This window comes from Scomber japonicus, chromosome 11, assembly GCF_027409825.1.
Source record: "Scomber japonicus isolate fScoJap1 chromosome 11, fScoJap1.pri, whole genome shotgun sequence".
Classification (NCBI taxonomy): domain Eukaryota; kingdom Metazoa; phylum Chordata; class Actinopteri; order Scombriformes; family Scombridae; genus Scomber; species Scomber japonicus.
In genome coordinates, this window is record NC_070588.1 from 19,529,323 (window position 1) to 19,555,030 (window position 25,708).

Sequence of the window (25,708 nt, forward strand, 5' to 3'; positions counted from 1 at the left end):
GGATAGTTGGATTTTAAATAATCTGTTTTGTAATATTGTGTATGTGTATGTGTTTGTGTGTTCCTGTGTGTGTGTGTGTGTGTGTGTGTGCAAATATTTCCCATAGTTTCAAGCTATATTTTTAAAGTATTTACATTAGTTATCAGTCTAATTCTTGTATTGATGTTTAAATAATTTTAATGTTTATAAAGCACTACATGGTCTTGCACCAGCCTGTTTGTCTGACATGCTTATACAGTATAAGTATAAACAGGAAGTCTTCTATTTGCTCAAAACTGCAAGACAGAAACTTTTGTTTGTGTCTTTCAGTTTTTATGCTCCAAGCTGACATGAGAGCAGCAGATATGTTGATCTTTAAACACAAACTTAAAACTTACTTCATTAGCTCAGCTTGGGATTGGAAAGTCCTATGTCCTATTCTTGTTATTACATTTTTATGCTATTTGAAATAGTTATTTTATCTATTTTATTGGTTGATTAAACATCAGAGTTTTATAGTCTTATGTTAAAAAAAATTGTGGTATAACATGCTCACCAGGGTCCTCCTCCTCTGCAAAAGCTACAATGTGAATGCCCTCAATGTCATCCTCCTGAGAAGAAAAGAGAAATGTCAAATTACTCTAAATGTCATGAAAAACACAATTTAGAGTTTTTAATGTTGTTTGTGCAGTCAGGTGATCATCACTCACCCAGGTCTCAAACATGTCCTCTGCACGCAGCTTTCTCAGAGTTGGTCTGATGACACAGAAAATATATTGTAAACTGCATGACAATAGATCCATGTATGTTACAGTATGAATGTGGATACTGTAAAAAACGTACAATACGTATTTGGTATAGTTCAAAGTAGCTCTCTGTTTACCGTCTGTGTTCAGTTATGAACTCCACCAGTTCCTCCTCGGAGTGTGGCTTGCCTGGAATGGTGACTGGCTCCTCCATGAAGGGCTCATAGAAATCCACCTCGTTCATCTTCAGAGTCAGCTCCTTGGCCACCTGAAGTAGCAAATACGGATCACTCAAGAAGACTGATGTGCCTGTTTAATTGTTTGTGTCGTCTCTTCTTCTTACTCACAGCTTTCTCAAATGTTGCAAAGAACTTAATGTAGGGCTGAAACTGCTCTGCAGCTTCTTTAAATGCGTCATAATCTGAAGATGAAAGAAAACAGGCAGAAAGTAGGAATTATGTACAGAATATAGTGTTGTTATGCTGCTTCACAAGTCTTGTTTTCTTGATCACACATCTGTTTATGTTATTTTTGGCTGCACATCAGGGAGTGGAAATAGATGAACTATGACCTCCACTTAATGCTCCCACAGTTGGTCAGATGGGATGTGGTTGCAGCTCATCAGCACAAGTAAGCTACACTAGACTCAGTTCATCCACAGCATGTGAGAGGGGACAAGGCAGGGGCAGCTGTGAGTGCAGCAGGGGTAAAAATGGATCTGTAAATCCATGGAGATGAGGGGGTTAAAATGCACTCATGTTATAATGAAGGGCAAGAGGCACAGAGAGCCCATCACAAGTACAGCAGACACACTCTAAGATACTGAGCAATGTTAGAGTAAGATATATCACACACTCACGCTCAGAGTCCTCATTCTTAAAGTAACCAATGAGCCGGATATCTTCCTCCATCCTGTCAAAGGCTCTCAGCTCCAGAGCATTTCCTATCACCTCCACTGGCTCCTCCAACAGCTAAAAACAGACAGACAAACAGAAGGGGAAAATAGAAGTAGGTGAGCATTCAACTTCAGCCAGGCTGGTGTTGATTAGACCCAGCAGCTGGGAATCTACCGTTAAGTCAGTCTACTCACATCCAACAAGAACTCCGCCAGGGTGTTAGCAGAAAGTAAGCCATCAAACTCGATCACCCGATCGGCTTTGAAAACATACACACTGCCCTCTTCTTCCAGGCCTGTGATTAAGGGAAATTACATATAATTACACACAGTGCATTCATAGCCTTTTCCCCAAAGTTAATGGACAAAATAACTGTGATTATGTGTGATCCTTACTTGAGACTTGCAAGTACCAATCGGATAAAGGAGGGGAAAAAAGGTTTTTGGTTTATTCAATAGTGTCAAATATGTACTCACCCAGTTTTTTTGACACCTTTGCATCTTTGTGGGAGTCAACCATTCCAAATCCGATATCTTTCTCTTCCATGACCTGAGCCACAAGCTGCATCCAAAAGGAAAAGATTATGAAGGACTAAATGAAAGGGCTGCATTTTGATAAAGATGTGAGATGTAAAGAAACTGGAGACATAAAAGAACATTATTCATTATTCAAGTGATATAAAAGAAAATTATTTATGAAGTTTTGGAAACAAAAATCCCTGGTCACTAAAAATGTTCATTGAGGCAGATCCTGTGGAAAAAAATAAATGGAGGTTTGACTGCAGTGTTGGGTATTGTTAGAGAAAAAAACTTAATCCTGAAGTTGGCAATACGACAGAAGGGCTCCAGCTGCCCTGGAGGCCACAGAGACACAGTTACATAATTACTTAGACTGTCTTGTTCTAAATATATCCAAAGCAACAGTGTTAGTCTGCCAATTGTTCTGTGAAGTACAGTAGGTGAACTGAATAAGATGTGACTTCACCTGCCACAACAACTGTACTACATCAGGGTAGTTTACAATCTGTCACAGTGAATGACTAATATGATGTCTTCAGTGCACGGTGAAAAGCTCCATATGAAGTTATTGTTTTTCTCACAATTAATGGACAGCAGGTGAATATAACCTCAGAAATCAATGAATCAGGAGATGTCAATTAGCTGTGGTCACTATTGTACAATAGACTGTAATCAGTCTTTACAGGTTATCTTTGTACGTGGTTAAATGTAGTAACGTGGCCCACCTGTGCTGTGTAAAATGTGAGAAGCTAATATCAGGACTGGAGGACTGGGCTCAAATTACCCTCAACTGATGAAAGAGCAGCTCAGCCTCAGCCATGTGTAACATGACACGGGGCACAGTGCAAATTTTTTCCTACTGTATGAGACTCAAACAGAGAGATTCATTTAATCGTGTGACAATTAGACTTGTATCCAGCCTCTTATCTGAGCTTGAATACAAAGTACTTTCACATAGTGTTATATCTGGTTTGACAAGTCAACCAAACAACCAAAGTTCAGAGGAACATTATGCCCTTCATGTGTATAGCTCAAAGGCATCATAGACATGAACTTAGCCTATTTCTGCCAGCAGAAGAGAGCCATGGGAGGAATTAGCTTGATATATTTGTAAGAGATGGAAGCACATGATGAATTAGGCTGAGAGAAATAACTTGATAGCGCTGCATCTCTTTGGACAATACTTTGTGCCACACAGTACATGCACATACACACATTGACCTTGAGGAAACTTCAAAAGGAAACATTAAAATAAAAATATCTTTTTTTATCTGGCCAGCTGGCTCTTGTGTTTATTGGCTCCCTGGTGTACAGTTACTAACATTAAGACAGCTGAAAAAAATGTATGTGGGTCTGGTTGATTAGACTATTAATTAATTGTCCTCCCTTTTATTCAACTGTCAGCAAACCAAACCTTGTTCTTTTTTGTATCTTTCTTTTTTCTCCATTTCCTTCAATGACAACTTTCTTTTAACATTTGAAAATGTCTCTCCTTTCATCTCCACTGCTTTATTTTCTTATTCCTCATACTTTACCTCCAGAACCAACTCAGTCATCTGGTGTTGTTTCAGCAGCTCCTTGCTGTCTGGTACAGGCTCATGGTAGAACAGGCAAAGCATGTTATACTTCTTCAAGGCTTTCTTGTAGTTCTTATCATTGATGTCAAGAACACGGTCTTTCCCATCATATTGTGGGAACTCCAAACCCTTTTCAGCCGGGGCCAGAGGCACAAGGCTCAGGCAGGGGAGCAGGAACAACCACAAGGAGAGCATCGTCCAGAGCTACCACACACCCCTGAAAGTCAGAGTGTGGTTTTGTTTCACAGTGTAAAGGTCACCTAAGCCCTATGATAGGGTAGGGGAATGTGGGAAATGCTGCAGGAAGTTTTGAGGTAAACGAAAGCAGGTCCCTCAGTGGCAGTTATCAAGCATCCCACGTTGTCCACAGAAATCCAACTTCTACAAGCATCCTCAGGACCCAGAAACTCTTTCTTCCTCTGTGGTCCTCCTTCACGCCCTCTCTCCGACAGACACAAAGGAGAAAGAGGGCCAGGCCTGTGAGGGACTATGGGGGCGGATACCATACATAGCAGCACTTCTCTCCCCCCAACCCGTGTAGGACAGGCCCATTTTTAGGAGTCCAGTTGTTTGAATGCTAAAAATAAAACTGCAAGTGAGAAAGAGAGATAGCAGGGGTTTAATCGTAAGTTGCAGTACTCGATCACTGGGATGTCTCTTTGAGGGACTCAGTGATGAGCCCCAGAGATGTGGGGGTTCATTTATTTTGAGATGTTTCAAAGTGGACGTGCAGTGTTAAAAAATAGTGATATATTTTAGGTGACAGCTCACGAGACTATCTGGCAACAGGTGTCCAAAGGGCAATGTGTTCCTATTAGTTTAGTATGAGCACCGTGCTGTCTGACCATAGGTTGAAAAAAATGTTTATCTACACTTGCTTGAATTTGGGGATGATTTACCTCTGTTTCTCAAAAAACTTCTTCACAAATCATACATTGATCCAAAAATTCCAAAACTTTCAAAACTTCCCCATATTCTGTTTATATTTCATCTTCACATATGTCCTTTTAACTATTGACAAAGCAGCAGCTGCACCTCCCTCTGTAGACCTTTTCATCTTGATTAGTGTCTAAAGCAGTGGGATATTCTTGGAAAGGAGCCTCTGCTGACCTCTGCAGGTAGGACAGTGTCTATGCTGCTGAAACACAAGAGCTGCAGTAACACCACTCATAAAAGTTTAAAGATCCCCTTCAGACAAGTTTTAAGATATACAAAAACACTCTGTCTTGAATTACATGAATCTTTACATTAGAAAGTTCAAATACCTGGTTCGAAATTTTAAAATGACATCTACTCATCCTACCTTATTATTTGCATATTCATTCAGATTAGTGTAATCAATGTTTAACTGTTGGACACAAGATGTTTCTTACTTTACTCTAAAATCTGTTTGCAATGTATGTGAACTGGAGGCTTCAAGTTTCCTCAACACATGTGTATGTTGCATACTGAACATGACTGATTTCATGACTGATTCCATGACTGATACATATACGACCTAAACTCAGAGTTTTTTGTAATCACAAAGAAACTTTCCACTTTCCTAAGCTAAAAACTTAGTTAAAAACAGTCTTTTTGTGTCAAACTCTGCACATACATCATTCTGCACAGTCAAGCTCAAGCACTGAAGTGCATGAACAAAACACATTTTTGAGTGGAGATGGACTCTAAGACCCTTATGCAGTGGTTCTCTGGCAGAAGATTTCATCACAGTGGGTATTTCATCACAGTGGGTATTCTCTCCACAATTTTAAGTGATTTTAAGTGCATTTATTGTCAACAGGCCTCTTTCACAGCAAACATTTTGAATTGTCATAGTAGGAAAAGCACAAGTTACTGATCTCATTAACAATGAATCCGTTATATTCAAGTGTCCCAGTAGACATAGTATAAAATTAATTATAGCTGTATCATTCATTTTAATTAATTTAATTGTTTACACCTGTGCTTTTCCTACTGTAACATGTCAAAATGCTTTCATCGCAAAAAGGCCTGAACAAAATCCCACAGACTACAAGGTCTGATTGCACAGAGCAGGTCTCTGCTGCTGTTGAGAGATGTAATAGATAGAAGTTGTAGTAGTGCAAATGAAAAATTCACCCATCATGAAAAAAGGGACCAAGCCAAAACATTAGCAATTCAAGGGTTGCTCTTGTATAAGAAATTAAATGTAACAATTTCACATTATATATCATTGACTGTATTAAATAAAATCCAGTTTAATGTAACTTCAAATGAATATTTGGAACATGATGGGCGGTGTTGATGAGTTCATCTGACAGGTGAACATCAGACAAAAAAGATTGTGAAACACTGTAAATGCATTATTGATGTTAGTGGATTGAAGATGGAGCCAGAAAACAAATTATATGCTCAATATTGATTAGATTTTATTATTCAGATCACAAATTTGACCACTATGAGCAACATTCACAACAAAAGAAAGGTTATCAGGGATGGAACATTTTGTTGCTGCTATTCTTGCTACTGATGATAGTGTTGATTTGTTGAAAGTTAAGTGTTTCTGTGTGCATTATTTAGCTGCATAGTTATTTATGATATCGCCCTGTTGCAACTGAGCAGTCCAGTCCTCTTTGATGTACTGGTGGTAGGGATCATTAGAGTGCTCCCTTCTTTTGGATTTGACTGTGCTCACCAGCATGGCCACAATAATGAAAGCAAACATGCCAATCATCACCGCCAGATACCAGATGACGTTTCTAAAGTTCTCCTCAGCCAGAGTCTTGTCCAAAGCGTTCTCTGCAGCTGTCGCATTACGCCTCCAGTTGTCAAGGAAATGACCCAAGGCATTGGTCAGGGACTCCTCCAGGTGAAGGGTCAAGTTGGACCAATGAGATGCACTCATCTAGTAGGAGAACAAAAAACAAGGACAGTTTTGCTTTGCACTATTTGCTTTTATACAACTACAGAGCTTTAGACCCATGCAATTCTATAACTGAATAAGATAAAGACAAGAAATCATTGACTGAAAAACAGAATGTCTTGTCAACAAACAACAATTAGCACCTTAAACTTAACCCTAACCCTAACCCGAGTCATATACAGTACATATACTAACCATTTATCCGCTAAAAAAGTGGTTAAAAGCAACATACAACAAGATATATAACAAAAGGCCAAATTATTGGTGTGCAGACTGTAATTTGGTTGCTTCAAAGTCATTTTGTGTACCCACTTACCCTCATTCAAGCACAACTCCACAGAAAACTGTATGAAGAAGAGAAAAGGGTTTAGAAGCGTAAAACGAAACACAGAATATAATACTTATTTTCTATAATGTACCAACCTTTTGCCGGGTTTCTGGAGGCCACAATAAACTGGTCTGTAAATCTTGGGAGTGAGAGCAGCACAGAGAGTCAAAGTGCTTAGCTTCCTACTCCACAAGTTCAACACTGCTCATATTTTATTTACTCTTTTAATCTTTTTCACTTGGCTGAAAAATGGATTTCGACTGTGTATGTGTGTGTGTGTGTGTGTGTGTGTGTGTGTGTGTGCGTGTGTGTGTGTGTGTGTGTGTGTGTGTGTGTGTGCGTGTGTGTGTGTGTGTGTGTGTGTGTGTGTGTGTGTGGGTGTGTGTGTGTGTGTGTGTGTGTGTGTGTGTGTTTGTGTGTGTGTTGGGGGGGGGGACAGATTGTGAGGCATGACCTTGAATATGTTAGGTTACAAACACTGATATTTCCCTTACCTGATAAAGAGGGGAGAGCAGTGGAAGTCATATGCAAATCAAGTACAGGGCAGGAGTAATGGGAGATTGACCTAACTGGTTTGACAGTGGATGGTTAGTCTGTTTATTCATCTGTAATTCCCACTTTGCCCACACTGGGGGAGCAGAACACAAGGGAATTTTAATGTTCAGTCTACAGCTGTTTTGCTGTTGCTCTCACTAGATGGCAGTATGATGCATTTAATAGTTAAACTCACAAGCATTTACATTTTTCCAGTGAAATATCTGAGCAACATAAAAAATTAACATTATTTGTCTTCTTGTGAAGTGTGTGCTGTTTGCTTCAGTAAGGAAGTGGAATAGGGTCTGCATTTAATATAATGTAAGGTATCAGCTACAGAGCAACATCCTGCAGTCATTACAGATCCATTGTCTTGCTCAAGGACACTTCAGTGTGTTATCTGTTTGCCAACCCAAATGCTTGAAACTGGATCCTGTGTTAGAAGGGGCTTTGTTCCTCCCCTCTGGGCCACACTGCGGGAGCAGATGACTCCCACCACTTTTGATCATTCCCAGATAATTTATGTTTTGCTTTGCAGTGCCAGCGGGACACTATGCTGACTCTCTGCTCTGTAAAAGTGAAAAAGTGGTACTGAAAATGAGTTTGTATCTGGTAAACTTCCATAGCATAGAGGAGTAGTGAAGAGACAACAGAACTAGGAAAGGGACAAGCAGTAACAAGACCTTTATCTGATTAAATTCATGTGCAATGTTTTTAGAAGATGTTTTTGAACTTGTGCAAAAAAAATACTGTAAAGACACTTTTATCTACAATGCAAAAACTTTGGTATGTTATGCAAATTAAAATTATGGAAGAATTATGGAAATGTATATATATGCATATATGGTAAAGTAAAAATGTGTTTATCCACAAGGTCTCACATTGCCATGCCATGAATGTTAAAGTCTGCACATTTTTAATATCACAATAATTATGTTTCACAACCTAATGTCTTGGTGTTTTGGTGAGTTAAGGAATTTCTCTGTTGGCTCAGAGTGATGAAAGGACATTACAAAACTATGTGTGTTGAAATGCACTGACTGCAGGGAACCAGAATATCACTTTTCCCTCACTAAAGGAGAGTGATACCAAATCAACCTAACCAGCTTTACTTGCAACAGAATCACACAGAGCAGCAGATATTTCTTTCACTCTATGGCAAAAGTAGAAATATCCTGGCATAATATACTCTGATAAAAGAAACCAAATCTGAAATATAAACAGGAAGTAAAGATATGCTTTTTAATGAATTCATAACTTAATTCATAATTGTTAATGAATAATTGTCTAATGCTTCACAGATCAGTAATAAGAAAAAGTTTTCGGTTGTCAGATTGTGAAAAATCCCTTGGCTGGTGTTTGAACTTTCATTTGGTAATAATGCAGTTATAAAGGTTGATCATCCATAAATGCAGTGGGTTTGGGTTTTTTATTCCCACTTTATAATGAGCCACCTGCATCTTTAATGTTAGTAAGTCATTTTAGAAATGTTTTCAATAGATCGAGTCAGCAGCATTTGTTGTTAATGAATGGATTTTGGTCTAAGAAAATGTTCAAGCAGTTCAACTACAACTGATCTATAACTAATAATAAAATAACTATCAAGCAATTACTTCAAACTTATGAACCCCAAATCGTGCCTTATTATTGAGTTGCACTGACAAAGGTTTCAAAGCTGGACTATGTTTACCCTCAACATAAAGAACGCTGAGTTGAATGTATTTGACTGTTATATAATAATGGCACCCATTACACTGTTAATGCTTTTTCATGTTAAAATATCTGTCCAATGAACCACAAATTATAGACTCTTTCATTAATATAAAAGAGTAGAATGCATTGTACTTGTGACAGTTTTTACATCTTATAACTTGAGACAAAAATGTTGTGAAGGACAGCTCCCCTCTGAGTGTAAACAAACTGTGGACTGAAATAACCAGAGATGCAGTGACTTCATTACAAGCCTGGCTGGATTAAACATCAGCAGTCAGAGATGGACCGGAACAGCAACGGAAACCTCAAGGCAAGACTGACATATGCAAAAGAGAGCTTTGCCACTGGAGCTGTTGAACCATAAACTCCCCTACAAGGCTTCTTTGTTACATAAACTCTGAAATGCAGATTCACAGGCACTGACACCAAAGTGTGCCAACTTTTTTATGCACATCACATGTTGAGTGTCTGTGTTAGTGTATGGGAAGCTGGGGTTGTGCCATTCATAAAGCAAAAAATAAATCAGTTTTTTGTGAGCCATGGGAGTTAGCGTACATGATTATATAAATGAGTACAATCACGACTTTGATGAGTTTTCAGTTGCGTACCCATTCCCCTGGATAATGCCTAGCAGGCAATCACATGTAGGCGACTTCCAATTCAGATAATTCAACAGGTTGTTTTTTAATTCAGTGGAACTAATTCATGCAGTAATATGTGATGGGAGTAATTCAAATCTTCAAAATCTCTCCCCTCTGATTTGTTTGTTACACACCAGCAAGAACCCTCAGATCCACAGGCAGCAGAAATCTAGTTATTCCTCACACAAAAACTAAGGAAGAGGAGGCAGCTTTTTGTGTTCATGCCCCACGCGTGGAATACCCTGAAATAGTGAGAAGCGCCACATCAGTGGCCAGGCAGTGGCAAAGCAGGTTAAAAACTTTTCTTTTTATGGCAGTGTTTGGTTAAGTGTGTATGTGTGTGACGAAACCTCGAGCCACGAGATCTCGTCACACCCCTAGTGACAATACAGCTGTACTTTTCCGCAAATGAAACTTCCTGCTTCCATTACCACTGTTGCACGTGACCATTACCCTTATTATCTCACTGATCTGCTGTGATGGTAAATACATGTGAACTTTGGCCTCACAAGGAAAATACGTGCAGGTTGTTCATGTTATTATAGTAGTAGAGGTAATTTTAAGACCAATACAAGACTGCATATTAATGAATATTGCAGCCGGTTCATAATGGAAACGACACCCACTAGAGATACTATCATAGGGTTTTTACTGTCGCAGTCAAAGGTCCATTATTGTTATGTGTAATGCAAAGTTTGAACTGCAACAACAAAAATGGGAAAATCTGTTATGTTCCCAACTGACATCCCAGAGAGTCTATTATTACCTATTTTGAGAGGCCACAATGTGAGACCACTCCAACATAGCTGTACAACATGTTGTGACAACGATGTGGCACAAAACAGACTTCTTGCCATTTGTAGTACACCTTGTTTATCAGTTTAGGATGATCTATGTTTTGCATCATTATTTTTTACCATTTCCTATGTTAATCCTTAAACCATGAATTACAAAACAGGCCTATACAGCCAACTACGTGCTAGCTGAGATGCTAAATTGTTGTTTGGCAGACAGCCACTTACAAGATGGATGGACAGAAAGAAATGTAATGACAAAGGGATTTGCTTCTAGATTAACTTCCTTGATGCTTTCTATGTGAACATTTAGGGTGTGTCTTACTGTCAACATATTTATACAGTGATTTGTTAAAGCCACTGTCTGGAAAGTGGCACATTTCAAATAGTCACTGACGGATTTGATCAAGTGTAACTAGCTAGCTCCATGAGGAAAGTTAGATCTCCAACTGACTTTTTAATGTTTCTGGCTGATTCATTTTAAAATGAAAAATCAGCACTTGATGGCTACATGCATTGTGTTAATAGAGTCTAAAGCATATGTCCTATGCAAGTAATCTCAGCAGTTGATGATAATTATAGACCAATGGTTCTCAAACTTTTTCATGTCATAGACCACTAAACTGACACAAATAAGACCATGGACACCCATTTGATACAACTTTGTTCCAGGGTCCCCCATCTGATTTTTGCTTTTAGATGTTTTATTACAGTAATTATGAAACCCATGACCAAAATAATTATACATTCTGTTATTGTGTTACTTGGGGGGATTATTGTGAAAATAAATAATTCCCCTATTTGCTGGAGAACCCCAGGGTTCCTCAAATACCCCTGAGTTTAGCTGGGATTACTGACGGGTAAACTTCCCCAAATTCAACAAAAAGCTAAAGGTGTTGACATACTCTATAAACTCTGGCAGGACTAGTTTTCACTCAGGAATGGGTTAGTCATCCATTTTTACATCATCTGTAACCCCACAACCTATGCTAAATTAGCTAACAATATGCTATTTGGCTTTAGATAGTTGTGTGCTTGTATAACAGACAGTCAGATTATGTAATACATTCCTAACACTTTTGCTCTTGTGTTTTTGTTTGGAAGAGGCCAAAACAGCACAAAAAACATGCACACTGTTTCAAAGTGGAGAAATCCAAAGCTTGGCCCATCATACCAGTTGGACAATTGCCTTCATGCTGAAGTCATGCTGAAGGCATGCTTGGACTTCATTTTTTACATTCTGAGTTAATTTAATGTATGTGTCAGTATGTTATCACATTCATTGTTTCAGTACAGTGTCATATGGAACATGCTAAAAATATTTATGGGGCAAATATCACTATTACACTGTCACTACTGATTACTTGAAGATAACGGGATGCATACACACGCGCACACACACACAAACACACACACACAGAATAGAAGGTTTCCAGCAGTAATTGGCCTCACACTTGGGGCACATGGTTATGGGTTCATCTGGCCATGAAGATCACTGGAGCAGCAGTGCATCAACATCACAGCAGCTTAACTACAGGCCCAAGCCTGAACTATCCAAACAATCACCTCTATTGACATGTCTATATACTGTGCTTCTGCTGACACACCCATCCTCCAGGGTTTCCATAATTCTACAATCAACTTTCTCTCACGCAATATTTTTTTATTCCACCGAGTGTTGAGAAATCCAAGGCATAAACTGTTTTTCAAAACACTAACACAATACACAGGACTATGAATCGTATGGCAGGTGGGGCCAAAACAGTGGTAAAATACATTTTTTTAATGACCCTGCAGCATAATTAAGCAACATATGTTTCTGTCTTTCATACTGTAATTAAAATATGTTGCTTCCCACAGGAAATTGCACAAGGAGACTTAAAGTCTTACAAATGAGGATTTGGGTCAGGTGTGTAGGAGATATCCAAGAGAACAAGTCAGCTTGAAACATTACCCACTGTTTCAGTGACCTGAGGGGTCACTGTCTCACTCTTTTCTATCTTAAATATTTCCATACACCTTCACCTACTGTAGTTTTTGGAAGTTGTGGCAATGAGTTCATAATCCCATGCTGTCAGTGATAAGAATTGTTTTTCTCTACATAGAATGAGAATGAGAACTGTTGATAAGGTTTGCTTCATTACATGAGCTGCTATTTTTGTTCATGTGTCATAACCATCCATTATCAATAACTCAGTGTTTCCATATCAGCAAACTCTTTATCAGACATTTACACTTGACACTTTTAAGAGCTTTGTTGTTGATTGTTGTTGTTACTAGTGGGTTTAACCTGACATAAAGGAAACAGCTTCACAAGTGTATGCTTCATTGATTCTGATTCATTATGCCATGGAACTAGACACTATTCTTCCTGCTGTTATTACTAAAGGAGGTAAATATTTCCTTTTCCCATTGAAGCCCTACTCCATGGATTAATGCCAGAATCCCAGGCATGCCGCTGTAGTTTAGTCGGGGCTGTGTATGGGGAATGACAGGAATGCATTGACTACGTGTTTGCCGTATATTTGAAAGGTCACACCACATTCCCTCCATGGCTGCGTCCAATGTCACCCCAAAAAGAAAGAATAACAGGATGTTTTTAAAGTTTCAAAATGGCTGAATAACAAGTTGCTATTATGCTGGAGTAAGAAAAGCCCCAAATGACCTATATTTACACTGAATGTGTAGATTGCTATAGCTTAATAACAATTCAGGCAGGTCCATATCAGAAATTAGAGCAGTAATTTTTTCTTAATAACCACAATTAAATATTTTCATTGCAATGATATTTTATTCGAAAATTAATTATAAAAAATATATAAAACAAAACATTACATTTTGTATAGTGCTTCTCACCCATTAATATCCTCTGATTGCACCAGTCTCTCCTGGTTTTTATAATGAAAGCAGAGATGAGACTTAGAGAAGAAGTCCCCCATACTTTTTCAACTCTTGTGAGCTAGATGATATGCTACCTGGATAAGCATGCTTGTAATAAAAAATCACTTGAGGGAGATATTGATAGGCTTTGCTACAGTGTCATACATTTCAGCTGTTTTATTGTTTGTTTTTAAAATACACTATGTCCATGAATCTCTGGAAAGCCATAATGATATTGAATGGATTATGCTGGCATAATAAATTGAAATTTTAATTGATTGAACACATTTTAAGGTTTATTGTCCTCATATCAAATGTGTATCTTTTTGGCTAATATATAATAGTACTATATGATTCTCTTATCTTATTTAATGACACAATACTAGTAATGAACTGCAAAGTTGTGGTATTTTTACTAAATTGCAAAAACAATACATTGAAACATCTACACATTCATCTGTTAATCAGTTAATTTAATTAGTTCACAATAAAAAAAATTAAAAACTCAAACAATTTGCTTCTCTCCAAGAGAGTGAGAGAGGTCAGCAAAGCTGGTGCCAATAATGCTTTACCCGTGAACTGCCTAACTGGCCCTTCTCCTTGTCCAACCCAGCTGTTACATGAAATGTACATTGTTTGCTGGTCTGTTGTCAGAAACATATGGAGGTTATGGTATTTTAACACATGCTGTAAAATGTCACCTCCACCCAAGCTCAACATTTCATTCCAAACCTTTATTTAAACTGAAGGTTGCCCTTATTTTACAATGATGTCAAGTTACAAAAAAAATAAATTAAAATAAATAATTAAAAGGGACAAAATACAGATGAGAATTTAAAAAATCATTAAAAACATTCACACATTGAAGCAGGGAGGTTTATGAGCATGGTTTTAAACTGTCAAAGGGCTAATAGAGTATTGATTTTTCTTTTTGTTTAAAAATAAAAGGCAATGTCAGAACATGCTCATGGGACCTTAAGAATAAGCCACTCATTTAAGCGAGTTAAATAGGGTCCAAAGTCCCAATCCAGCATTATTTCAATGTAAGGGGGTAGTTTTCCAACAGGGATTTTACAGATAAACAAATACCAATGTTTATTACACTTGTCTGCTAGTGAAGGACAAACCAACTTAACATTCTGGATGCAATAGAGTACCATGACTGTCAGCCATAATAAAAATGAGGGAAGAATTATAGATCATGTTAATGAGGGTAAGAGGGAAGGAGCAGCATTTCTATAAATTACTTCCCCATAGTCCACCTAGGAAAACTGCTTCTACAATCCTCTCTAATCTTAGGAAAGCTGGTTCTGTTTCTGTAAAATGGGCCAATTTCTTAATTCAGTTTGCTGACAAGACTGTCTGTATGATATTTAAATATCAAGACATCCAGCCAGATACTAAGACATGTGTGCAGTAACTCTTACAATATTAAATTAATCTGCAGTGGATATACAGTATGCATACTATCATAATTTTATAACAGGAGACTTTTATTGTGAAGAATATACAGGAAATCAAATGTGTTCCACATTGAATTAGCAGCTTTGTTAGCGGCACTAAAAATCAATCCAAACAACAACATATGGAGGTATTCAGGGCTATTTGTTCAGTGGATGAGTTAGAAATTATGCAGGGAGGAATAGTACAAACAGAAACAGCCACAGTGATGATGATGTTTGGTGAAAAGTTATTTCTAAGTTGACTAAACTATTTGTTGCTGATGGTCTAGCACCCAAAAAGTCGCAATAAATCATTCATCATTGCAAGTGAGACAGTGTGCAATAGTTTGTTTGCAACTTCTGATCCATTTGTCCCTCTCCTACACATGAAATAAATTTGCAAAATGTTTTGAGACCTTAAACGCAACCCTATGCCCTATCTTAACCATGCATCTATAACCTGAATCATTTGATTAGTAAAGCTTGTTGGAGGCAGTAGACAGCATGACAGGAAGAGCTGAATGTAGAAGATCAATTCAGGGTATTTATGTCTCTGTGTTATGCATCCCAGGCCAACCAGATTACCAACCTAAAAGATCCCAAACATTAATAATAAGTTGACATAACATCAGCAGATGGCTGGGTCACTGCAAAGACACACACAGTGTCACAATTTATGGTGTTTCATTGAAGAAAGTCCTGCTCAACATGCTTTTAGGAAAATGATGATATGTTATTCTCCACAGAGGGCATCTGACACTGATATGTTGTTATGCTAGCAAACATTTTGTTATTCTGCTTAATTATGTAACTTTTATATCTGCAAATTCGACTTTTCATGCAGTTTTTACAAAGGTTTTAATATTCAGACAACATTTTGAACCTATAGCACATAACTGTACAATAAGTAAAGTAATATAAAAATGACTACATCTTTGAAAACTTTTGTTCATGTTACATATAGCTATTGACAGCACACAATTCATCCCATCTAACAATATTATTATTACAAAGCAGTGAAGCCATTTGAAGCATTTGTTTCAGACTATTGTTCATGTTTTCAATGTCCAAAATACACAATGAACAAAGCTTGGCCTGGATGCCAGTACTTTTCCACAAGGACAATATCATTAGTTTCCTCTTGGAAAGAGGGAGGGTATGACTCGGGTAAGGGTTGCTGGAGGAGTGAAATGTGTAGGAGAGATGGAATGATACAGTAAGTGACAAATAATTCAAAATACTCTGAATTATAGGGCTGTCAAACAAACTACAATATAACTACAGCAACTAAAATAGGTATATTAAAGTTGTAGTATTTAAGGACAGAGAAGGCATAGTATGATCATCTCAGTAGCAACACTGTAAGGAATTTACTGTTCAATTAATCATTTATGTGATATTGTACCTGAAGGGAGCAAAAGGGTGCAGTTCTCTTCCAGCAAGAAGAGAGGGTCAACCTTTTGCAGTTTCCTTTATGAACAGATCAGGAAAAATGAAATGGTTTAAATGTGGCTTTATCAGTTACTGATGTACCTGCTTTAGTCACAGCATCACTTTTTAAATGTTGTTCATGACTTCCCTCTTTCCTGTGGGTGTGTGTATGCTGCATGACTTGAAGCTAGTGTGTCAGTGATGAGTCATTGCCTACATAGGAATAAAGATCATGGCCTCTAAATACTACCCTGTAACTAAAAGAAAGAAATTCTAGAGTGATGATTGAGTCACTTTTAACAACAGTGTTAGTGAACACATTACCTAACCACATGACATTGTTGAGTTTTGCATATTGCCCCCCATGCTTCATAACAAGTAGCATTACATTTTGAAGGTGTGTTTTCATGAGGTCACTTGTTTTCATTTGCTCTTACTGAAGGAAAGCTCCAGGTGTGATATGTGGTAGACAGACAGTAAATCGATGTATGGTGCTAAACTGGAAAGAAGTGTTGATCTGTAAACCACACTGATCCTAGCTTTTTGATTGGTTGAAGCTTGGAATAACCCAAACCTCTTCTGGCATTGAGCAGATTAATAAAGCCTCACTGGGGTTTATGTAATCATGGTCAACAATAACAGAAAGCTGTAAAAAAAAAAAAAAAAAAAAAAAGTCTTTACCATCTTCACAATGTGACATAAATTGCAATGGAGTCTTCAACTAATCAGGTTCAAATTAAAATCAGTGTCATTTCTTTTAAAAACAGACTTGAGAAAACAACTAGCTGATAATCACATGATTCATAAAGAATATCTCTGCTGTTGCAATATCCTTTCATAATCTACATAAGTCAACAAATCAACTGAGAAATGAATTGCACATTAAAATGACAGTTTCAAGCAAAATTTCAATTAATGTTTTAACCAACACCATTTAATGTGGCAACAAAATTGATTTCTTCCACAACATGAAAAATGAAAACACATTTGTCTTTTTGTCTCCACAAAACTTTATTTTCAGTCTCTAAAAATAAAATCCATAAAAATAACAATGTAGAAACAAAGTAAAAGATTTAAAGCCGTTTCCCATACAGCAATCATCACTTATCAATCCTCCTTAGGTTATGCATCATTTGTACCAGACATTGATAAGGATTGTTTTTTTGGACTAAGGTCATTCAACACTTGTCAAATTCCACAATAAAGTATTTTTTGGATTCTGGGAGTTGGGAGTTGTTGTCTGTACACCTTACAGTGTGTAAAGGTGTAGTAATGACCACAATCCAGGAACCCAGCAACATCTTGCACCTGGTCAAATAACCATTGAAAATGTGAGCAAGCTCATCCAGTGATCTGCTAATCCTGCAACTAAATGCAATGTAATTTCTGCTTTGTATTATCATTGTCTGCTGATATGATCCCAACTGAAAATGTAATACATGACAAAGCTGATTTATCATGTGACTAACCAAATGTGGTATTCACTGGATAAAAGTTTCAGGACGTAGAACTAAACCATTCATTTACTGGTGTTGTCTGTCTTGACTTTTTTCCCATTTAAGCATTGCACACTAAGACACATTTGGTAAGGAGGTGTAAAAAAGATGCACTTGAAACAACATTAAGTTACATTTGAGCACTGCAGTGCATTAAACATACATTGACACACAAGAGATTTCCTGCCATAGAACAAATGTATAGTGTAGGTGACCCAATGAGCCCAGAATTATACTGTACACAATGTTAATATAATGCAACAGACTAAACACATTTTTTAACAATGTGAATCATAAAATTATATATGCATAAACTATAAGTTGATACAGAATCACGAGCCTTGGTGGTTGTAGCTTTTTGTTATGATGCAACAGTAGTGCATTAAAAGCTGTATGTTGGTTTTTTAAATGTAACAGAATACTGCAAAACACAAAAAATATCAAAAACAAAAAGACAGTAGTAGAAATACATCTCAGACAACAGCTGTACAGCTCCAGATATGACAAACTGAACAGCCGATCAAAATGGTTGAGCACCACATTATAGCAAGTTTGGCTAGTACTCTCTTAGGATCGAAAAGAAAAAGAAAAAAAAAATCTTACAAAAGAATAAGAATTTTTAATCTTGTGCTTTTCTTTCCATCTTCCGTGATACAAACATACATAATACCAGATGTTATGTTTAAGCTTGACATTTGATGACCAATGATTTTTGATACAATACCTAAATCAATTCAATTATTTAAAAAATGGCCATACACAACAACAGCAGAGAAGGAATGCTTCATAGCACTTAATATTAAATCCTGTTTTACAAACTTCATAATGGTCCCCAAATAAAAGAGAGGCTTGGATCTGATTTACATATATTCACTCCAGCAAGAATTGGACATTTAAAAAGTACTTGCTTACAACCTTGACATTAGTGTCCAGGCTACAATAAAATTAAATAGTCATCACACAGTTGTAGTTCTACTGATCTAATGCAGTAAAAATCATAATGTTCAGTGGCTGAAACTTAACAAAACTGTCATGGCCTATAAACTAAGATTTTTTTAGTTACTACAGACAATTGTTTGCTACACCAGCAACTAAGCCTACAGTCACTGTCAACAAGAGAGGGGAAATAAGCTTAAATCACAGAATGCTTTTCACCATACAAAAAAAAGAAAACTAGTGCATATGTAAAATAAGGCAAATATTATATTTGCTTAAAGTACAACAATTCTAAAAATCCCAATAGATATTCTGAATGCAGGATTAACAACAAGAGCTGTACAAGAAATGACACACCAGTGCCAGATAAGGTTCATAGTTCAACGTTTCATTTTTTATGTGGAGAAGCTTTTATCATTTAAAAAATGATTAGAACAAGCTTAGATTCCTGTTAGAGAGCTACAAAAGACAACTGTAAATATTACAGCTTCTCGAATCTTCAGAAAATTCAACTGTTTGTAACAGTCCCCACCCCCGACCCTCACAAAACCTTTACCCCCATAAGACCCCCCACACCAGCCCCTGTTAGTTCAGTGCAGGCTTGGACTACAATGAGAAATAAACAAACATGAAGATACCCACAGAGCAGACAAATACCAGGCCAAAGTTGAGGAAAAGTTTAACTCTAGGTGGCTCATAAAGCATTTCTGCAATGACACTTGCATCTTCCTGCACCACTTTTTGCTGAGCGCTTTGTGATCCATCCTTAAATCCACAAAAACAGTACAGTACACGCATGCATCTGCTAGTCACCCCATTGCTAGGGCAGCCTTCGTCTCCTCGGATCATTTCTATCTTTCCATTACCAAATCGCTCAGCAGGAGTGGTTACAGGCGAGGTTTCTGTACTTGGGGTTGCTGGGTCATGGTCAGTTGCGGGGACCAGCAGTTTGACATCTGCCCCATCAAGACATCTCTCATTTCTGACATCTGGAGGCATCTCTTTGTGGAGGCTTCCATCGCCATTGCAATGGGTCTTGTCAGTCAACCTGTACATTTCCTCTTTGTTCTTCATTGGAGCCCTTTCAATGTTGCGGAGCCCCCAGAATGTAGTGGTACGAACCTGCTGCTCATCTGGGGGAGAGGTGATGAGACTGACAATCACAGCCACCAGCCCTGAAATCCAAAACAGCCCTGCAGCCACATACATGTAGTGGACTTGAACAATGAAGGCAGGCCTAGTATCTGGCTGGTCACAGCGAGGCTGGCGGTAGATGAATGCTAGGATAAGTCGTGCAGTACCTAGTATGAAACCAGTCATGCCTCCCCAAAAGGCCCCTTTTTCATTACACCGTTTCCAGAACACTCCTAGCAAGAAGAGGGCGGCGATTGGTGGAGTGAGGTAGCCAGCAACTTCCTGGATGTAGAGGTATGTCTGTCCACCTTGCATTTCAATAATGACAGGGACCCAGGCAATACTGATTGCCACCATGACCACAACAAACAGGCGGCCCACAATCAGCAACTCGCGGGGAGGTGCTGTCTTCCGAACACTTTTGTAAATGTCTAGGGTGAAGATGGTGCTTGCGCTGTTGAAGATCGAATCAAGATCACTCATCAGGGCAGCGATCATCACTGCCATCATCAGACCCCTGAGTCCTACTGGCATCACAGCCATTACCAGGCGAGGGTAGGCAATGTTTGAGCAACCAGCCTGTGAACCACACACTGCCATGCAGTGCTCTGGCCCGATGCAGGCTATCTCGTCTGCAAACATGATCCGGGAGATCATGCCTGGAATGACTATTACAAACATGGGCAGGATCTTGAGAAATCCAGCCATCAGTGTTGAGCACTTAGCGTGAGCAATGTTCTTTGCTGCTAGTACTCTCTGAACAATGACCTGGTCTGCACACCAGTACCAAATAGATGCAGGGGTTTGACCAAGAATGAAGCCTGGCCAAGGGATGTCTTCATCCAGAGGTCCACGAAGGATGCGTAGGGAGTTCGGCTTGGGCTCAATGCGGCATGAAGGAGAATAGGAGAAGTTTCCAGTGGCAATAATAGCAGAAACATTGGGTACTGCCTGCATGTACTTAGTCCGTACACCATCTAGCCCACCAACTTTGATTAGACTGATAATGGTTAAGGTAAGGGCTCCACCAATCATCAACACTGCCTGAAGGGCATCAGTATACAATACTGCCACCAAGCCACCAGTGACAGTGAGCAGTGCAGTCATACTGATGAGCAGGACAATAGACAGATAAAGGTTCCACCCTAGGGACTCTTGAATAAAGAGAGCTCCAGCATACAAGTCCACAGACAGCTTGGTAAAAATGTAAAGCAACACAGACAAGCAAGCAAAGTAAACCTTTAGCCTGCTGCCACCGTAGCGTTTCGAAAGGTACTCAGGCATGGTGTAGACTCCTGAGTGGATATACACGGGGACAAACACCCAGCCAAGCAACTGCAGAAGAAGAAGTGCATTAAATTCCCATGCTCCGACAGCAAAGCCACTTGCTGCTCCTGACCCAGCCAGGCCTATGAAATGTTCACTGCCAATGTTACTGACGAAGAGTGATGCACCTATCACTATCCCCGTCATGGAACGTCCAGCCAGGAAGTAGCCAGATACAGTGCTGCGATTGGCTTTCCACATGGCAAAAAACCCGATGCCTAGCACCAGGACAAAATACAGTGCAACCACAGCTATGTCAGCTGTTTCCATTAGAGGATTCATTTTTGCAGATTACTTAAAAAAAAAAAAAAAACTTGCACAACAATACGAATCCTTCCAAAAATGGAATATAAATAGTCAATGTTATGGATTTAACATATGCAAAAAAAGGAGCAATGGAAATGCTCTGCTTTGGTTTGCTGTCTGGATGGAAGCTGTAGTATCCACCGTCAGGTCAAATTCACTAGGTGTGCTTCGGAGGGGGTTATCCACCGGCACTGAGGTCGTTCTAGTTTTAGAGGAGGATGTTGTACGCCTCTGGTCTAGAAAGGTCTACAGTTAACATTCCTGCAAGACAGCAAAGACAAAGAAAATTCCTCATTAGAGCCTTAATTTGAGAGGAAAATACACCGAACACAAATCAAAGTTCACAACAGCCTGTCTGAAAACAGGATAGAAGTTTTAAAGTTACTGGAGTCAAACTGAACATCATATCATGATAAATAACCTAAGATTATTAAAATAACTCATGTAAGACTTAACCCAGAAAGATTAAAAGGATGGGTAATTTTAATTAATTTGGTTTTGCAACTGCAGTATTTTTCCAGCGCCAGACCTTGGGTTTAGCCTGCCTATGACTTTCCAGATTAATCTTTTTAGCACGAAAGAATTCAAGCCATTCCACAGTAAACTTCAAAAAAGCTTAATAACATTATGCAAGAAATCAAGGAGAGTCAAGAAGAAACAAACGTGTGTAGCCAAGGACTATGCAGTTCCTACAGGACCTAAAATGTGGTCTGACTTAAAATCATCTTCAAAATTATGCAACGGTTGGTTTGGGCCATGAATAATTTAAGAGTACAGGCACACATGACATTACCTAAAAATGACTTCGCAATCATAATCCACCACACACACATCCTGATCTGTTAGACTAACATCACCAAATCTAGACCCTCTCTAAACCCTTTTACTTAAAATGGCAAAAACACAACTTAACTTAAACTGGAAGTGAACAATTTGTATTATGTATGCCTAATATGCTTATTTATTATGCTCAGCATTCAATAAATAATTTGTGGAGATAATTGTGAGATGGGTCATATTACACACACATTTCAGCAAAAGTAATATGCACAGTGAGCACATCTGTTTTGCATCTCTCTTTCCCTCTCCTTCTCTTTCCCCATCTCCCTTTCTCTCTCTCTCACACACACACACACACACACACACACACACACACACTCTCTTGAGGTTTTAGCTCACCATGCATGGTAGAAAACAACCCCACGCCTCAGTCTTCACAGCCAGGCTTTATACATAACTATCCCTCTAAATAAAAGAAGCCTTTGTTTTCATTTTACCATCTCATCATCAGTGGCTACAGCCCATCAACTCCTGTCCTGCAGACCCTGGCTCTGAAACACAGCAATGTCATTCAGTAGATTAATATCTTTTTATTTTATTGTTTTATAGTCACATAATGCAGGAATCAAACATAAGCACTAGCATCCATGTATGCCAGGAACTTTTAAAAGAGCCTTTACTTAGTGCCCTGCCCAAACAATAAAAATATAGTGTTATTGCCACCGGGATACTAATTTCAGCCCAGGCTGACTCATATAACAAACACAACAAGTGTAATTCTTCCTCTTCCATAAAGGGGATATTAACTCAAGTGAAACAAACTATTAACTTCCACCGGTGTTAATGGAGCTGGAGCTCTGCTATATGAAAAAGTTCAACGTGAGAGTGTGTGCCAGGTATACAAAAAAAAGGTATTTGCCCAGACAGAGGCAGAGGCAAACTATCACTGACATGCATGAAGCACAGAGGAGTCAATTGACTAAAGCATACATGTATAGCAAATGACTTTTTATTAATAACAACTCCAAAAAATATGCCCCACCTGACACCATTATAAAACGGTACTATAATATAGTGTTCCGAACGATGTTGCTTTAATTAATTACCAGATGTGGCTGACAGCCTGAGACTGACTTTGTTGATAAAAAGGAGATGCGACACAAGTCCACGGCCAGACATGTAGTACGCACCTGCAGGAAATTTCTAGAACAGTCACTCATTCATCCGACTGCACAAGCTGCGCATCTTCAAAGGAGTTGTATTCGTCAGTATTTGCCATTTTGTGTACTGCAGGATTAATGAATGTGTATTTACTACTATAAACATATAATGTAACATTTAGTATTTCTGCCTGGCTGACGTCAGCCTTAAAAATGTAGGCCTGGCTTCTTCCTCACAAGCCGAGACGATTGACAAAGACAATACATTCAAGGACATCACTGAAAAGGCAGCTTCGCAGGCGTAACACTGACATATATGACTACATAATTGACATGATTAAAAAAACAGAGTACTCAAGTGGTTATCACACACTGACTCACCGGCTCCACTGTTTTTACACAGATGAACACTAGCCTAAATATATAGCTGTTAGCAGACGCGCTAAAGACGCTAAAACAGCCACTCCACGCCCCTTATGAGGAGACGAGGATGAAGAGAGAGAAAGTCGTCCTCTTCAGGGTCGCTGCTCTACACTCGTGCCGGTGCGGTGCTCTATCGTCAGTGTCTTGACGTTAGCAGACAGTTTACTTCTTCTTCTTCTTCCTTGTGGGTTCCAGGGTCTTTCACTGGAGGGCTGATAGCCGTCAGACAGTGCCGCTTGCCTCCACTCGTTTATAAGTAGAAGATAGCCAGGGACCCCGCCCCACACGTGTAGCTCACCCGTGACGCGTTCGAGTGCATCAACTCCTACTGGAAATTGCTCCAGCTATGCAACCCAGACTCTTGATTATATATATTTTAAACTCTCCTGTGAATAATAATCTGTCTGATAGAGTTTTTCGGCAAAAAAAAAAAAAAAAAAAAAGATTATTAAAGAGTGTCTTGTTTAAATCATTAAAATCGCATCTACCCTTTTTTGTCATAAAAAAAAGTCCAGAATCTATGAAAATGTAAATGTTGACTTCACTGTCCAGTCCATTCCCAGTGTTTCTGCATAGGAAGTCTCAAGTTTCCACATCACACTTGTGTCAGTTGAATACTGGACCAGGGACCAGGATTTGCTTCTAAACTGTTTGTGATATCACAAATCATGCATTTAGGCCCACCACTTAAAATCCGATTTTCATTGAGCACAGAGAAACTTTCAATTCAGCAGATGAATGTAAAAACAGCATCCTAGTGTCAAACTCTCCACATACATCCTTCTGCTGAGTGACGCTCAAACATCCAACTGTTGGAACAAGAAGAAACACATTTTTAAGTAGAAGGGGGGACTTAACTTAAAATAAGTATCACATTTGTGAATAGATATTTATATTGGTGCTTGTTTCCCAGTAGCATACTAACACCACCATGTATGAAACAAGCTTATAGGGAAATCTTCTCTAACATGCAACCACAAATAGATATCATGATGGTTACTTAAACTAGAAAAACACTGCTGTGTTGCAGATGATAGAAAATACTAGAAACACCTAGGCTGACTGATTACACCGGTCTAATTTCTAATCAGATTTTAGGGTGATGTTTGTAATCTGGATCATTATATAAACTGCTAGCAATGCAATGCCAATTGGTGTACTAGTTAAAGATTTTTCAAACATTTTTCTTTGATATTTTGCATGCTTTAATTTTACTTAGTTATGCATACTCTTAGCTTTTGCAAGCAACACATGTTTTCGTTTTCAATTGACCTGGCACAGATGAGGCTGTTCACTGGGAAGCATCAGGCAAGTGATCAAGAGGAAATGGTTGACATTTTGCAGCATAGCAACACCACCACCTCCTAATTTACAGTAGCACCAACATTGTATGAGGCTGTAATACTTTTAGCAAGGGTTCCCATGGATTAGGCTTTAAACACATAAAATTGTTATTAGTAGTAGTAGTAGTAGTAGTAATAGTTGTAGTAGTAGTAGTAGTAGTAGTAGTAGAAGTAATCTAGTATTAATAACACTTTTTTTAAACGTGAGAAAATATAAATGTCCAGTTCTCAGTCAATCAGCAAAAAGTTCCACACAGAGTGGCTTCACAGTCAGAGCCCTACTTGACATTTCAGTTTCTTAACACGTCCATGACCACATAATGTTTGATGAGATTTCCTTCTGTATACTTTACACATTAAAGTATATTACTACTACCAGTAGGCTACTACTACTTCTACTAATCATAACAATGATGATGATGATGATGATAATGATAACAT

General features: G+C 38.5%; 3 protein-coding genes across 3 annotated transcripts in view; all 3 read right to left on the reverse strand.

Annotated features, from left to right (window-relative positions):
* The window catches only part of casq2 (calsequestrin 2), a 5,179-nt gene extending 1,235 nt beyond the window's left edge, over positions 1-3,944 (reverse strand). Inside the window, exons 1-8 of the mRNA XM_053329042.1 lie at positions 3,675-3,944; positions 2,098-2,182; positions 1,816-1,916; positions 1,585-1,696; positions 1,073-1,146; positions 863-993; positions 690-735; positions 536-590 (exon numbers count right to left, since the gene is read on the reverse strand). Of these exons, the coding sequence (XP_053185017.1) occupies positions 536-590; positions 690-735; positions 863-993; positions 1,073-1,146; positions 1,585-1,696; positions 1,816-1,916; positions 2,098-2,182; positions 3,675-3,911 (841 nt within the window). The 5' untranslated portion in view covers positions 3,912-3,944. The remainder of the gene's footprint in view (positions 1-535; positions 591-689; positions 736-862; positions 994-1,072; positions 1,147-1,584; positions 1,697-1,815; positions 1,917-2,097; positions 2,183-3,674) is intronic.
* Positions 3,945-6,249: 2,305 nt separating this feature from the next.
* On the reverse strand, positions 6,250-23,909 carry LOC128367647 (potassium voltage-gated channel subfamily E member 2-like). The gene is made up of 2 exons (XM_053328259.1): positions 23,883-23,909; positions 6,250-6,582 (listed from the first exon to the last, which is right to left on the reverse strand). Exon 2 carries the CDS (start codon positions 6,580-6,582, stop codon positions 6,250-6,252), a length of 333 nt encoding a protein of 110 aa, XP_053184234.1. The 5' UTR covers positions 23,883-23,909.
* Positions 19,402-21,537, reverse strand: slc5a3b (solute carrier family 5 member 3b). The gene has a single exon (XM_053329034.1). The coding sequence runs from the start codon at positions 21,535-21,537 to the stop codon at positions 19,402-19,404; it is 2,136 nt and encodes a 711-aa protein (XP_053185009.1).
* Positions 23,910-25,708: the final 1,799 nt, after the last annotated feature.